At 43.0% G+C, this 15,337-nt stretch overlaps 2 protein-coding genes across 5 annotated transcripts; one reads left to right on the top strand and one right to left on the bottom strand.

Annotated features, from left to right (window-relative positions):
• The first annotated feature begins 1,335 nt into the window (after positions 1–1,335).
• On the top strand, positions 1,336–9,241 carry LOC112274314 (uncharacterized). Of its 4 annotated transcripts, none has more exons than XR_016499820.1 (12): positions 1,370–1,511; positions 3,302–4,064; positions 4,232–4,603; positions 4,805–5,081; positions 5,371–5,421; positions 5,504–5,596; positions 5,793–6,032; positions 6,403–6,525; positions 6,852–7,139; positions 7,375–7,616; positions 8,033–8,400; positions 8,645–9,032. XR_016499820.1 is itself a non-coding variant. In XM_024503696.3 (11 exons), exons 2-11 carry the CDS (start codon positions 3,451–3,453, stop codon positions 8,675–8,677), a joined length of 3,117 nt encoding a protein of 1,038 aa, XP_024359464.1. In that variant the 5' UTR covers positions 1,336–1,511; positions 3,302–3,450; the 3' UTR covers positions 8,678–9,241. The 4 variants fall into 4 exon arrangements, 2 of the variants coding, with proteins under 2 accessions (XP_024359464.1, XP_024359459.1); XR_016499819.1 differs by having other exon boundaries at positions 8,024–8,400; XM_024503696.3 differs by having other exon boundaries at positions 1,336–1,511; positions 7,375–8,400; positions 8,645–9,241.
• Positions 9,242–10,924: 1,683 nt separating this feature from the next.
• LOC112274318 (putative adenylate kinase 6, chloroplastic) lies at positions 10,925–13,482 on the bottom strand. Its single transcript, XM_024503715.3, has 4 exons — positions 12,760–13,482; positions 12,291–12,431; positions 11,763–12,035; positions 10,925–11,388 (listed from the first exon to the last, which is right to left on the bottom strand). The coding sequence occupies exons 1-4, from the start codon at positions 13,087–13,089 to the stop codon at positions 11,233–11,235; spliced, it is 900 nt and encodes a 299-aa protein (XP_024359483.1). The 5' UTR covers positions 13,090–13,482; the 3' UTR covers positions 10,925–11,232.
• Positions 13,483–15,337: the final 1,855 nt, after the last annotated feature.

Here is a 15,337-nt window from a genome sequence, read left to right as displayed (position 1 = left end):
GGAAGCTGGAACAGAACGTTCACATCCATCCTCACATGCAAACATGCTTAGAAATGGATGAAAGAATGGAGGATGAATGTATGGATGGATGAACTACAGCTTCCATCTCAATTCTCAGGAAGCAATCCATGCAGAACAGACAGGGAAGACGTGAAGTCTTCCTTAGAATTGTCAACTCACATTCAAATTGTGGGTTACCATCAGTGGCACTTCTTCCACTCCTCTGGATTGTCAGACACAAGGCAATGCCCATTAAGAGTTTTGTGAGAGTCTCTTTGTGCCTTGGGATAGTCAATGGATGAAGAGCACAACTTCCCAAGTAAGGTCACAACTATGAGGCCATAGGGAACATGCTGGGGGCACAGGGCTCAGGATGGGGTCACATTGTATTAAGTCCCAGCTCACGGATCCCCATTGACTCCTTTCACCATCAACTCCCCCCTTTGCTGTGTCCATCCAGCTTCTCCTCACACTCTTTGCAGTTCTACAGGAGTGGCTGAAGACTCTGCACAGACCTGGCTAGTTCTTCCTTTTTGTGTGTGTGTGTGTGTGCAGTGATGGGGCAATAGGTATTGAATGTGGGATGTGACTGTGGCAGTGTTGGTGGTCTAGAGGTGTTAACTCCCAACTACCTTGATGTAAGCATCCCATTACCAAGTACTGCCCAAAGGTTTGAATGTCCCTTGGACCCTATGGCCAAGGGATAGGCACATTGAAGAAGGAAGCATTCCTAACAAAGACGGATGAAACCACAAGAAAACGGATGAAAAAGATGAAAAGTAGCAAAACATAGCACCTGAACCCATTATTTGAGATCATTATTAAGGTGAATTAGGTCTCCTTTGCTTGAATCCGGAGCTAGGGACTCAGAGTGTGTAAAAAACATGACTGAACTCCAATAAACTTTCAACGACCCTTCTTCAGGTTGTAGACACCCCCTCTTGGCAGCTTCAAGCTGAGCTGAAGTGCCACATGCGAATATGGGTAATGAAGTATTTATTCCATGAGAAAAATTAGAGGGGGGAGTTGATTGGACTAAGCACATGAATTGAATGAATTGCCCTCTTTCGTGGGCAATGAATTCCTGAAAATGCTTCCGTTGCCAAAGATAACCTCCCTACACTCAATCAGCCCAATCAAGAGGACACGAATGACAATGATTTTCTATTACTCTGAACAAACGTCACCTAAGCTAAGAAAAGGAGGGAATGAGTGAGGGGAACAAGGGGAGCGAGAGTGGGAACACCTTCGAGGAACGTCGTCCTGGCTGCGGTGCGCTTTAGGAATGCGAAGGAAGGAGCAAGTTGGAGGAGGCACCGGGACACTCTTCATGAAGCCCTCCGCGATTGGAAAATCACCCCGATCTGCAGTCAATCCGTCAGTTTCTCCAGGGGGCCTCCGCGAGCGATTGCGGGAGTGTTTCCAGGGCCGCATTCTTGCTCCAGGATTCCGTTCACGCACGTAGTTTCCCCCGAGTTTTTCTCGATTTCTCTCCCGTTTTCTTCATTCAGGTGGATTTTCGATTGTTTTATCCAACTACACATCGGCTGTCGATGTCGCAATCTGTGCAATGCCGGTTGTTGTGTGTGTGTCGTCCCGGATTTTCACTGCGTTGGTTGCAAGCTCCATAGGGTTGAGATTTGAAGTGCGCGTGTGGCAGTGCGAGAATGTGAAGAGTTGGGGAATTTTCTTGGTCGAGGTGGTGTGATGGTGACATACTCTTCACCACGATCGTGTGTTTATGGAGGGATACCGTTGCTGCTACCCTTCGTTTCGTTTCTCCTCTGTTACCGCTGCATTTTTCCTCAGAGGCGGTATTTTGCGGTGAAGCGGATTTTTCGTTTTGGGGGCCTTGTCTCTTGAAGCAATCGTGGCTCGCAGTGCTTATTGTGTAGCCAGCGAGTTCTTCTCGGTTCGAATTATTCTTTGTCTTCATGAATCGGGGCAGTCGTCAGTGCAGTAGCAGATGGTGCTGGTTTCTCGCGAATTTGGACTGAATGTTTGTTGGCCTCGATTTAACTGGATGACGGGTAATTTGAGACACCGTTGTTGTTCGTGGAGTCGCGGGGCCTGCACGTGTGTCTCTTGTGCACTGCGCTTTCCTCTCGTGACTTAGACTAGGGTTTTAGTGTATCTTTATATGAAGGTGTAGTGTGAGAACGTGTGCGATGGCATGTTGATTGGCAATGTTGTTTTGTGATTGGCGAATTTCTTTCGAAGGGTGAGCTCGTCGTGATTCCGGATGACTGATGTCCGAAGCCCTTGCGCTCCTTAATATAACATTTGTTCTGCAGTCGAAGCTCCGCTTAGTTCTGGTCCTTAATAACCACGCTTCCACTGTGGTTGCGGTGCCACTTTCAATTTGCATCGCATCTGCTGGTTCCTCTTAATAACCGAAAGGATTCCCTACCTTGGATGTCCCAATCTATGTCCAATCTTCGAGTAACACTGGGTGGTCTTTTCTTTTTACCGGAGATCGAACTCTCGCTGTCTCATCTCTATCCTGCTTCGTCCATTGGATCTTGCAAGTTTCTTGCCGTCAATTGTGCCCTTTCCCTTTTCCACAGCGGCTAGCCGTTTCAGTGACGTCGTCCGTCTTGGGTTTTGGGTATTTTTCAGAGATGGTCACCAGACAAAAACAACGCGGTATCGTCATGGTTCCTCTTCTGTAAACTTATGGCCGAACTGACATACTATCGTTACATTTGGCACGTCTTCCCTTAGACGTGAAATAGGGATGATGACGAGTAGTTATCTATATTTATAGTGGTACCCATCATGCGGACTAGATTTTCATGTGGCGCGGAGTTTGTTAAATAATTGTGCGAATGGTTCATCCAAATCTGCTGAATTTTGTTGAAGCTAGGCTTTGGCAGGTGTCTAGTTAGTCTGGGAGCAATCGCATGTAAATGATGAAAATAATATCAGTTGCCGTTAACACAGCTATCTCTTAAAAGATCACCGTTTCTTGGTCTGTCTTCTCTTAGTCTTGCTTTCTCAAATTTGTACGAGCCACTGTGCGCAAATTATGTCTAGGCCCAATGACTTAAGTATCGCGGACAGGAGTGTGGGCGTCATTAACTCGTCGCACTCTCCATTGCTTCAGAAGTGTATCTACAGGGCGCTTTAGCTTTTGTGAAAAGAGACTTATCGTTTCCTTTCACTTGAATCCTGAAAGATTAAAGAGGAAAGCTCTGAATGCAGATAGCTGCTTTTTACACACGTCACAAACACCTCATTACCACCTCTTGATTTTCTTCAAACTTCTAAACCGTTGTCAAATGCCGTGAAATCTGTCCAGGCCGAGGAGTTGGATGTCTTACCGAAGGATGGTCCGAGCAGATTATTGGCTTGTGATTGCTGCACTGAACTTCTTCACCAATTTCGCCTAGTGAAGGTTACTTGTGCGCTACCTATCTCTAGCTGTGACCCATCACGTCAGTGAGGGAGATGCCCGCTTTAGTGGCTCGCCAGGGAGCCACAAGCCCAGGCGGTAACAAAATCCGAAATCGGGAGACTCCTTGTAGGAAAGAAAGCTTATTAGGAATTGACAACACTCGACGAGGCTCGCCCCAAGGTTACAGAGACAGTAAGGAAACAAAAGCTCCCAAAACCACAGACATCACAGGAGTAGAGAATCGAACTACTTCGAAATCACTTCTCCTCCTCAAGGAAAGGGTTAGCCGCCTTGGAGGTGCGGTAGGCACTGGCATCGGCGATGGATTCAACGCATCACCAAGAGTACAAGAGGTCCAGTCACAGCAAGGATCAGTGGGTTACCCGGCGTCAAGGCTGAATCGCCAAGCTTCTCAGAAAGAATCCAAGTTGAGGTTGCATACTATTCAGCGGAAGATTCTGGAGCTGCAGGAAAATGGAGACTCCTCACCCGTCGTAAGGTGTCCTGCAACCTATAGCCCCCAGTTTCTTGGAGCGTATAATTGGGCGAAGGAATCAGAGGCTCTCCTCAAACAGGAAATGGCCATGATGGACGCCTGCAAATCTACTCTGGAACAGAGACATCTGAATCAATCAAATACTTCTCACTACAGTTCTAATTTGCCTAGGTAAGCTCTAGGTGTCAGCTCCTGGTCTTCGTAAACGCTTCACCTGTACTATTTTTTTTAGCTGTAATGGGTTGGTTAAACAATAGTTGGAATGAGTTTGTCTTCATCAATCCTGTGCTGGAGTGGCATTGAAGATGACATTGGATGTTTGGGTATTGATTGGCCAGATTCTCTGCTGCGAATACTCCGGCGACAACGCGTACGAATTCTCCTTCAACGGCTTCGCTCAGGAAAGACTCAAGGTCTAGGACTTTGAAGACTCGCCCGTCAACTGGTGATGAATTAGAATCAGCATGTGATGCGGGAGGAGCTGCTGACACTCGCATAATGGTTTACGTACGGGCCCGACCATTATCCAAGAAAGAGAAAGAAGCAGGATCTCGCAGCTGCGTGCGTATTGTAAACAAGAGAGATGTGTACCTAACAGAGTTTGCATTGGAGACGGACTATTTGCGGCTCAAGCGCGTGCGCGGTCGGCATTTCGCATTTGATGCCTCCTTTCCAGATAGCACTTCTCAGCAAGAGGTTTACAACACAAGGTAACATCTGAGTGCCACGATTTGTTTTGCGCTACTGCATTTTTCGACCACTCTGGTAAACCTGACTCTAAACCACCTACTATGTCCTTATGAATATGATATCATCGTGGACTTAAATGGTTCTTGGAATCCAATCAGTCCAGCCTACTGGTCTTCTTTGAAGGTTACAGATACTGATACGTTTCTTTTTTGAACACTCAGCACTGCCCAACTCGTGGAAGGAGTACTGCAAGGGAGGAACGGATCAGTATTTTGTTACGGTGCCACTGGTGCTGGAAAGACGCACACAATGTTAGGGACCCTCCAAAGTCCAGGAGTCATGGTTTTGGCTTTGAAGGACCTATTCGCTAAAATCAAGCAACGCAGCAAGGACGGAGACCATGTAGTACGGCTCTCGTATCTTGAAGTGTACAATGAAACTGTCCGTGATCTTCTCTCCCCTGGCCGACCTCTTGTCCTCAGAGAGGATTCCAAGCAGGTACATTGACCACCCTCCTGCATGTTTCGTCATCTATGCATGCATCATGATATGGCATGTAATGCAACTACGGACATTTATTGGTTTAGTTCTCAAAAGTCGATATGACGGAAAGCTAACATACTTTTCTATTTACTCTTTCGTGATTTCGTCCAGACTAAAGTGACCTTGTATATTTTTCGTGAAGCATGGCAATCTTGCGTTTCTCTGAAGTTGAAGTCTGGTGTCGTGCGGATGTTTTACAGAGTCGATCTGATGATCTGATGAGTTACTTTTCCAATGTTCGCAGGGAATTGTCGCAGCTGGCTTGACGCAATATCAGGCATACTCAGCTGATGAGGTAATCGGCTCTGTACGAACAACTGCTTTATTTGGGAAGGCTTCATTTGCTTTGTGATATAACTCACTAGTAATTGTAACAGGTCATTCACTTGCTGCAACGGGGCAACCTCAATAGGACCACGGAGCCCACTCGTGTTAATGAGACTTCATCCCGATCTCATGCAATCTTACAGGTCAGAGTTTAGCTACCCTTGCTCAGTGACTGAAATTTTTCCGATGTTTATTTTTCTACCTTGTTACTTAGACGTAGTTCTCATCATGTCTTCAATTCGTGGTACCGGAGATGTATATATCATAAACTAGTATGTACGTTCCTTGACTAAACCTGGATGCGTGCTATTTCCAGTCCTCATCGTCGGAGTTGTGCAGGTTGTCGCGGAGTACAAATTACAGCAGGAGACAGGTGTAACTGTGCGGGTGGGTAAGCTTTCTTTGATTGACCTGGCTGGGTCAGAGCGTGCTCTGGCTACTGACCAACGAACCCTTCGGTCAGTTGAAGGCGCTAGTATCAATCGATCTCTGCTTGCCTTGAGCAGTTGCATCAATGCCCTCTGCGAAGGGAAAAAACATATCCCGTTTAGGAATTCCAAGCTTACCCAACTTCTAAAGGTAGGCTTTTTTAGTTGATCAAAATTAAATTAAATGTTGTAAAATGATTAACTAATGTAATGAAGTATCGTGAAGTTTCCCTTGGTCCTTCGTCTGATGTCCTACATGCCTCGCATGCTATAGAGTAGTCGGCTACCTCCTAGTGCTCCGCATGATAAGTGAGTGAAAGGAGTGTAATTGCTATAGAGCCGAGTATATTAAGCGCTTGGGTTTGCATTGGATAGGCTAAGCTTTTGAATAACTTATGAACTATCGTAAGTTTTTATGTTGCCGTGATTAATAGATGACTAGAGTAGTCACAGTCAAAGGTTGGCATGATAAGTGAACATGGGAGTGTACCTGAATGTCGGTTGAATGCTGGTGTCTGTAGGATTCGCTGGGAGGGTCTTGTAGAACTGCTATGATAGCTAATATTAGCCTCAGCGATGCTTCATTTGGAGAAACTCAAAATACTCTTCATTGGGCTGATAGAGCGAAGGAGATCCGGACCAAGGTGAGTTTCAACTATTGACAGTTATACAATCAACAAACGGACTTTGAGTACATGAATGCTTCCTATGTTGTGTCATATCAAAATATGTACTCGCCGTACTTACTGTTTTCCTTGTGGGTGTACCTTCCTCTCGTGAAAGATGTCACCAAAAACCCAATGAGAAGTCATGAGCTTAGACCTTAATTTTTATTTGGAGAATAGCTCCAGATGTAATCAGAAAATCGTCTAATTTTTAAAATAGTTCTAACAAATGCGATAACCTAATTATTAACTTTCAAGGGCTGAATTTGAATTGAGAATTCTGAGGTGCAACGTTGTGATAACAGTCTGGTGAAACAAACGAAGAGATGAGTATCTCAGAAACATCGGAAGACCAGACGAAGCAGATAGCAGAAATGCAAGTCGCGAATCAGCAGTTGCGTTTTCAATTAGCTCGTTTGCAGCAAAAGTTTGCCCTTGTACAGCAAAGTCTTCCATCAGCAATGACAACACCGTCACGGATATCTGCAAACTGTGAGTCGAGACCAATGTTGGAGCCGGATTATCCCTTGACCTCGCAAACTGTTACCTCTCCACCTTTCCAGTATTCTTCGGGACCTGCAGATCCAGAACAGGTACATCTTTTGATCTTGTTATCATGTACTTGGACATGTATTGGACTTACGTTCTCTGTATTCCTTACAGCTCATTGGTGTCGATACATGCTGTGAACATCTATTCTTCATCATCTGCGTTCAATTTTAGCTGTGATCCAGTGTCGCATTGGAGTGACGCATTTGGGTCCTTGAAGTGATCTGGGATTTCTTCATAAGTGCTATATTGAATCCGAAGATAAAAATGTGCCTGCAGGGGAAAACTCCTGGCTTTCACAGCTCATTAAGTGAGCAGGAGTTTCCTGAAAGGGTCACTGCGGAGCGGACAATTCGGGACCTTCAACGCACCATTCAGCTGCTGGAGATGGAAGTGGAGCAAACCAAGCAAGAGCTTGTGAGGAGGCATGAAAAGCACACTGCTGCTATAGCCCTTCTTAAACAAGAGCACGCTATCGAGGTTAAGACAAAGGATGAGATCATCGAAAAGCTCTCTCAAAGGTCAGTGCGTGAGCCAGAGACCTCGCCATTGTTGCAGTCGAAAAAGCTTTTCTTGAGCGCTTCGAAAGAGCCTCGCTCTGCCGTTACCACACACAAAACAGTGTCGAGGTTAACTTTTGGCCCAGAAGCCACCTCCAGGAACCCAATAGCTATAGAGACGATATACTCTGCCCCGGTGACTAAGCCAGCCTTATCAGAAAATTCTGCCACTGTCTCAACTCCTATTGCGCCAGCTCAGGCGATCACTAAGAGGTCAGAGGTCAGCCCACTTAGACCAGTCTCCAAAACTTTACCCCCTGTACAAGACGAAAATTTGTCAACAACCATACCCGTGAGGTCAATCATGTCACAAACGATGGCTGAGTTGAGAAGGCAGGACATGATCTCAAAGAATGCCTTGCCTGTAGTGTTTGCAGCGAGTGGCGGGGAACAGGGCGCAGCAAGGAGAGTCGGTCTACGGCCGTTTAGACACTCCTCGAATAATATTTCATCCCAGCTGCCGCCGATGAGGCAAGCAGTAAAGGAGCCTCGTCCTCGGGCTGTTGACCCTGCACCTAGGAGGATGAGCATATCACACCAGCCTCCACGGAGCCCACCGCTTCCAAGGTTTTTTTCCCCTTCTAAGCCATGCCCCCAGACGTCAAGGCCATTAGCATGTAGCACTAGGAAAAGGAGCTTTTGGGATATTACGAATACAAACAGTCCACCAGCGGCTCCGCTCACCAGGGCTGCAAGACGGCTAAGTGTAGCAGCACCAAGCAATACACCGTCACTGCTTCTTCAGGTACCTCCCACTGTCCCTATAGGCGATGCCTTTGATTCGTTCTGGAATTCTTTAGTCAGGAATGCGCGGTTAAGCAATGCGATCTATCAGAAAATTAAGGCGGACTTTTATGTTTGTGTAGGTGCTCTTGAGCAGTGAGAGGTCATACTGGGCTGAGTTTGAAGACTTCAATTACTGTTAACATGCGGAGTGAACTGACTACAAAATTGATTCTTAACAAATTATTTGGTCGTTGGTTCCCCAGCCTGGATTTGCCCGTCGACAATCTCGGGGGTGATGTCATGCGTCAGTCAACCCCATTGTTCGCCACCGAGATCGAAGGTTTGCAGTGAGCAAATCATCGAGTACAGGTTTGTGGGAGATGTTTATTCCAAGGATGACTGATGAGGAGTTTCCATCTTACTCCCTCAGCTTCTCCCGAGTGCCATGCCATCCGAAGTAAACAGGCAGATATCATTGACGCTCATGTACTATAGATTCTTCATGCCTGGAGTGTCGAGCTATAGCAAAAACTGTCCATATTGATACCATGTATTATTACCTCAGATTTTGTTGAGTTGGCTCACCAGATCATTGACCTTGGTTCTACAATTACAAATTCATGCCACCGATGAGATGGTGCTATTGTTCCATTCAGCCTGGCAAGGCATTTTGTGGCAGCTTTTTGTTTTGGTCAAACGAGCCCAGTCATAGCTTGTGAGTTTTCAAAAACCAATTCTTTTGAGTAAATTAGCTCCAACAACAATGCGGAAGTTTCCTAAAGGTATTCCTGGATGCTATATTCCTTCTGTATGATGCCCTTTGCTGAAAGCAATTTAAATCTGCTCGTGTTTGTGAACAAGTATGCGTCATTAACATTTGTATCTGTAATCGAGAATTAGTTTAACACGGAATATGCATTCATAGTCACTTTCTTGCAGTAGTGCAATATGTAAGCTGAATTGATAGAAATGATCTGCCCTCTTGAAAGTGATTGATCCGTGCACTTCCGAAGATGCCACTGAGCGAAGGAATTGTATGCCAACTGCTTAACGAAATGTGCTACACAGGAAAGAACAATCAGGTCCAGATCTTCGTCAACATAGAAGTTTATGAATGAACAGGCAGTGAATAGCATGTTGCACTGTTCCAACTCACAAACAGTAACCACGATAACACATATGTGATGTAGTAGAAAGTTGAAGATGGTTTACCAGCTCTGAACGTTGTACATGTTAAGTTGGAAACTTTTTATTATAGTGGAAGACGTATTTTAAAAATATGTCCTAATTCATTTCTTAAAAATAGCTGAATATTAATATAAAAATAATAAAAGATTAAAACGTAATAATTGCATTATGTCATATTCTAACATCGACAATTGATATGACAGGTTGATTTGATTGTAGATTTGATTGCAGATTCAAACCTTGGTGTTATTGAGAGGTTCAGTTTGTCTTTTTTATATATATAATGCTTAATACATGTGTGATTTATTAATTTTAAATACTGCATCAGGACTTAGACTTAAACCCTCATGAGATTGCAATGCCATGCTCAAGGAAAAAGATTTTAGACCATTATTGAAAGAGCCTAGGAATACTACAAAACTTCTAAGTGATGTTATGCTCTTCTAGTGACATCTAGTTTAGTTGTACCTTCTAAAATGTTGCATCAAGTGGCTAATCATGAGCAAAGAGTCATGATAAGTCAATTCAATGATGAGTGACAAAGAACTTTAAAATGTGTAGAAAGAACTTGAGGAAATAAAAATTAAAACAAAAACAAAGCTTGAAATAGTTCAAAAAGTTAAAAGAAATTTGAGAAAAACAAGTGGCAACCATCACCTCAGAGGTGGTGGAAACAAATCTAAATATGGAAACATGTAATTTGACACCCGTAAAAGTAATTGTGTTACTAGAGGATTTATGATTTTTGCCATAAAAACCAGTGGGTTCTAGAACTGACCAAAATGCATCCAACATGCTTTGATGTGCATAGAACCATGTCTACACTAAACTGTAGTGTGATATCATCCCCTACCTTCCAGGCAACCCATGGCACCACATCTTACTCTCATCAACCTTAAGCTACAAATATATTCAGACGTACCTAAAAACAAATGCAGACCTATCTTGATTTGGAAAACCATCTACTGTGAACGTGCATCCTCTTAAAGTAGTTTCAAACTTTCCCCACCACACTACTGAAATCAAAGTGGTAGCAATAAATAGCTCGATATCTGTCCAAATTTAATTCTAGCTTTGATAACGACAACAAATGCATGATCCACAGCGGATATTCTAGCAATTAAAGCAAACTTTTCTTTGCCATATCGTGGTCACAGTAATCGCCTCTGGACCCTTACATCTAATTCCAACCAACACTCCCAAATTTCTGTGCAATGGAACTGCATCACTTCTGTTGAAGAGGCTGTCGGCCACATGCAAGTATTGCTGACAACAAACGACTATACTTAGACCTAACGTCGTTTCTTTCACATAAAAAAAAATGAAAATAAAAACAAAGATGGAGGCAATGAACATGAGCAATGGATAACAGGATGTTCGATATCAGTAGTGTTATATACACTTGTTATTGACTCAGAAGCGAAGGGCTGGTGCTTCGCAGAAAGAATGAATTTCAGGTCAGTAATAAATCTCTGTAAAAGGAACGAGAACCAACTTTTCCACTCATTAGCCAAAGTTGCATCCCACTATTTTCTACAAAATCTTTGCTCTAGACACCGCGCCTAGATAAAGGTTCTCCGGAAGACTAAGAATCATCATTCGAATATGAGAAAACCAATTATTCAAGTCAGCATGTTGACGTAGGCAGCGGCTATCATGAGATTCATGCCATCATTTTCCGGCTATCATGAGAGCCACTAATTTTATCCTCCAAGTTCAATGCAGATAAAAGTCGTGGCCAGGTTTCAGGGATTCCTCCAGCGACGTCAAAGTTAAGCAAAAGGCCTTTGGCGCGGTAGTAATCTTCAACAGGTTGACTCTGCAATCACAAAGGACAAATCAGTTTCTCTGATATCTGCGCACTGTGTTTCTAGGCTTCTAGGCTCTTGACATTTGCACACTACTTTCCTTAATTACAACTAGTAGAAGAGCCATCCCACAACGTAGACAAAGTCATACGAACCGTCGCCAGCTATATAAACAATCAAGTGATAAAACGAGACATTTAGAGGCAGAAAAAGCCTCAACGTATCCTTTGCAGTGAGCATGAACCCTCCGTTGCGAATCATCCAGAAACTAAACGATGGATTACTCATTTGCTGACCCCTCAGCTGACACACAGATAGTAATCTAGATTGGTTAATAATGAATCGTACAGGAAAAATTTGGAGCACAAAAGAATGTCAAAAATACCTCTTCATAGTAAATGCGGAGCCTAGCCCGCACAACATCTTCAGTATCGTCAGCTCGGATTGTCATCTTTGAGGCACACTTTGGAGGGGGTAGTAGAGGTGGCATAAGTATGCGGGGAACGCTATCATAGCCATCAACGTCAATCGAAGCGACGTTGAAATTACCCCCGCACTCGCTGCATATGCGTCTCCCAAGACATTTACTAATCAATACATCTTCACGTAATTTTAAGTTCACCACTAAGTCTATGCTGGCGACTTCATCCATGATCTCCTGTACACATTTACAAGATCCATTCCATTCATCACCTTGTTTGAACATCACACAGAAGTAATTAATCACTCGAGGTCTATCTAACTTGGTCAAATAGTCCAGCATTAGACGCATACTGAAATTTACACTTTCACAAATGTATTATGACTGCTTCGTGAACATGTAAAATGCTACTTTTGTGCATGATTACCAATCCAAAGAAGCTTACATTATTCTTTAGGCAGAAAGCAGAACAGGAACAAGTATGGCACTTACAGCCTGGTGCACGGTTCGAGGGAATCCATCCAGAATGAAACCAGTTTCCCCTTCGGAGGCGCCGTTTTCAAGCCGCTTTGTTAGAAGCCTGAATATAATTTCATCTGGGAGCAGTTGCCCAGCGCCCATAATTTTCTTAAGCTGCGCATATCAGGAGTTCCAGATTAGGAGAATACTCAAACCAATGCATATGCAAAGCTGTTGTGTATATTACGATCACAAAATTCACTGGTGCTGCAAGTTTCCTCTAGATCACTATCCAAACAGTAGATGCAACCTACCAACCTATCCTTGCCACATACTACTGCTGATGATGAAGGTACTACAATGAACAGGTGATCAATTTTCAAACAGTCACAATACCCTAACACCAATCCGTGTTAACCAAACACCTACGCTCGGAAACTAACATGGAAAACTCACGATGTATGCCAATATAGAACAGAGAAGCAAGAGGAGAAAAGCAAACCTGCTCCGCCATGGGGGTTAGATTTAAAATCTCTCGTCGCACTAGATCGCCCATTGCAATGTGAGGCACGTGCAACAACTTCGCCAGACGACTGGCATAGGTACCTTTCCCCACGCCAGGACAACCCAAAAACACCCATTGCACACCACGATCTACCTCCTGCGAATGCACGACCTCCACCGGCACACTCGGTCCCTGCTCGCGTTCACGCCACCCTTCCACATCCATGGACGCCCGAGCAGCAGTCCCCATGGGGCGCACCCACGATGTTCTCAAGCCGTGCACCCCAAACCGCATCATCGTACGCAGGCGGCTCACTGCCGCCACCATATCTAATCCTCACAAACTCAATCCTGTGCACCCTCTGCCAATTCTCCAACCCTTGCAATTCTTTCCAAAACTATCAAAACCTCACAACCCACAACGAGAAGAAAGTAAAAAACCCACTAGCCAACCAACCCACCTCTGCAAGATATCGTGGAGATTTATAGGGCACGCAAACAAGAGTGCATGCGTAGGCGTGTCCTGATGAAAATACAACGGCCGACAACAAGCATGGGGCCAGAGATAGCAGCGTAGTTGCAAAACTAAACGTCGAAGTGCGAAATATTTTTTAAGGGGACGGGGGGGGAGGATGAATGGAATAGCCCCAGAACGGTTTTGGGAATGCTGCTGTGCGATGGCGGAGCAACCTCGCGGGGCTGGGCGTGCGAAGCAACACACCACCATAGCCTGGACCCACTGCAGACGAGCACCACGCCTCAGTTGCTGCTATAGCCGCCGATTGACGCCGGTTGACGCTGACCACCGACCAACGCATCGCGGGTTTGGACGAACCCACCCACCAACCCGAACTCACGCGTAAAATAGATTCTTCCCGTTTTGGTAGGTCTGCCTATATGGATGAATGGGTGTCCGTGGATGAATGGGTGTATAGATGAATGAACGTCTTTGGAACCACGTTGTGCTCTACCTTCATTTAGTTTTTTTTTGCTCCTTCTCGTTTAATCAAGCTCATGTTTCTTATTCATTTTTCATTATAATTCATTTTTAAATAATAATGTAAAAACTTTACCTATGGTTTTTTGGTTATAGATTTTATAGTACTTCAAGTAGTAAAAAATGTAATTTTTTCAAATCGATATCATATTTTTTTAAATGTATATATAAAAAAAATTCAGAAAAAATCTTAACATACCAATTATCTTAGTTTTTGTGATGTAATTTATATATATATATATATATATATATATATGACTTTGTAAAATAAGAGAGAAACTATAACATGTTTTGTGTTTAATGTCTTGTAAACGAAGATCATTACACACAATACATCAAGTGCCACCAACTAATCATAAAGTATGAAATCCAAAACAAATACAAATGCACATCCAACACACTTTCAAGAGAAAGATTAGAAATCTACACCAAACTAAGTCAAGCTATTTCTCATACTACAAAGGAGGAATCCAAAAGTGTAAGTATGAAAATAAGAGAAACCCTAAAGCTTTACTAAATGGCTAAAACACCATACCTAAGCAAATCTTTAAAACAAGTTTTCTCACTTTCAAAATTACTCACAAGACTTGACTTAATAAGAATGTCAAGTCAAGGATTTTTTTTCTACTTAAGTACTCAAATTCTAATCGACATAAAAAAATCAACTAATGAAAAAACTACCAATGGATAATAAACCACTAACTAAACTAAATTATATGTATTCGACATGATTTGGCACCCAATGCCATATCACATGATAGTTGTCATATAAAAAAAGATCATTATATACAATACATTGAGTGCCACCAACTAATCATAAAGTATGAAATCCAAAACAAATATAAATGTACATCCAATACATTGTCAAATGTCTCCTTTCCTCCCCCTCCTAGTTGATTAGGAGCCCCTGTATTCAATTAGGACTACAAACACACATTGTTGAAGATGAACACCACCATAATATAAATGCTATATACATAATAACTATACTCCTTCAAATTTAGTATTGTAGCAATTAGATAATTGAAGTGTGTGATACACACAATAGAAAAAATCTTCAATCTTTATCAAGAGATGAGACATACCTAGAAGACTTCTTATAACGAGGACAAATCCAATCTCTTGATGGGAAGGTCAAAAGATGTGGTGTCAAACATGCCATATGCCATCCATATTGACATCAATCACAAAAAAATATTGTAGCAGCCTTTTTCTTTTCACCACATATAAAACAAGCAAGGCCAATTGGCACAACTACCAATTCAAGATATATAGAGTCATCTATATGAAGATGACAAAGAGAATAATTCTTTGAATGTTCTCAACATTCTTATCCATACTTGCTTTCTAACAACAAAATACCACTAAGCAAATACATTCTCTACTTATAGAATTATGCACCTTGCCTTAACATCAAGTATTGTTGGTACCTCACATTACAAATATACATAATTTTCTTTAAAAAATCTTTGCAATTGAGGTTGATAAGTTGTACTATAAATATCAACATATTACAAAGTGCCACAATGTTGAGGAATAGATAAGTTTTTTATAACCATAAGCATGGCATATTTAAAGA

The sequence above is a fragment of the Physcomitrium patens genome, chromosome 21 (assembly GCF_059467195.1).
Source record: "Physcomitrium patens ecotype Gransden chromosome 21, ASM5946719v1, whole genome shotgun sequence".
Lineage (NCBI taxonomy): Eukaryota > Viridiplantae > Streptophyta > Bryopsida > Funariales > Funariaceae > Physcomitrium > Physcomitrium patens.
The sequence above is the reverse complement of the archived record's forward strand: the minus strand, read 5'-3'. Positions and strand labels throughout refer to the sequence as shown.

What these genes read in the sequence shown, in the direction of transcription:
- LOC112274318 (XM_024503715.3), bottom strand. Translation starts at nt 13,089, where the DNA reads ATGGTGGCGGCAGTGAGCCGCCTGCGTACGATGATGCGGTTTGGGGTG. An exon ending in TAACCCCCATGGCGGAGCAG is followed by an intron (nt 12,432 to 12,759) that starts GTTTGCTTTTCT and finishes TGATATGCGCAG; the next exon opens with CTTAAGAAAATTATGGGCGC. An exon ending in TCCGCATTTACTATGAAGAG is followed by an intron (nt 11,389 to 11,762) that starts GTATTTTTGACA and finishes TTGTGATTGCAG; the next exon opens with AGTCAACCTGTTGAAGATTA.
- LOC112274314 (XM_024503691.3), top strand. Translation starts at nt 3,451, where the DNA reads ATGCCCGCTTTAGTGGCTCGCCAGGGAGCCACAAGCCCAGGCGGTAAC. An exon ending in GATCTCATGCAATCTTACAG is followed by an intron (nt 5,597 to 5,792) that starts GTCAGAGTTTAG and finishes GGAGTTGTGCAG; the next exon opens with GTTGTCGCGGAGTACAAATT. An exon ending in GACCTGCAGATCCAGAACAG is followed by an intron (nt 7,140 to 7,374) that starts GTACATCTTTTG and finishes ATGTGCCTGCAG; the next exon opens with GGGAAAACTCCTGGCTTTCA.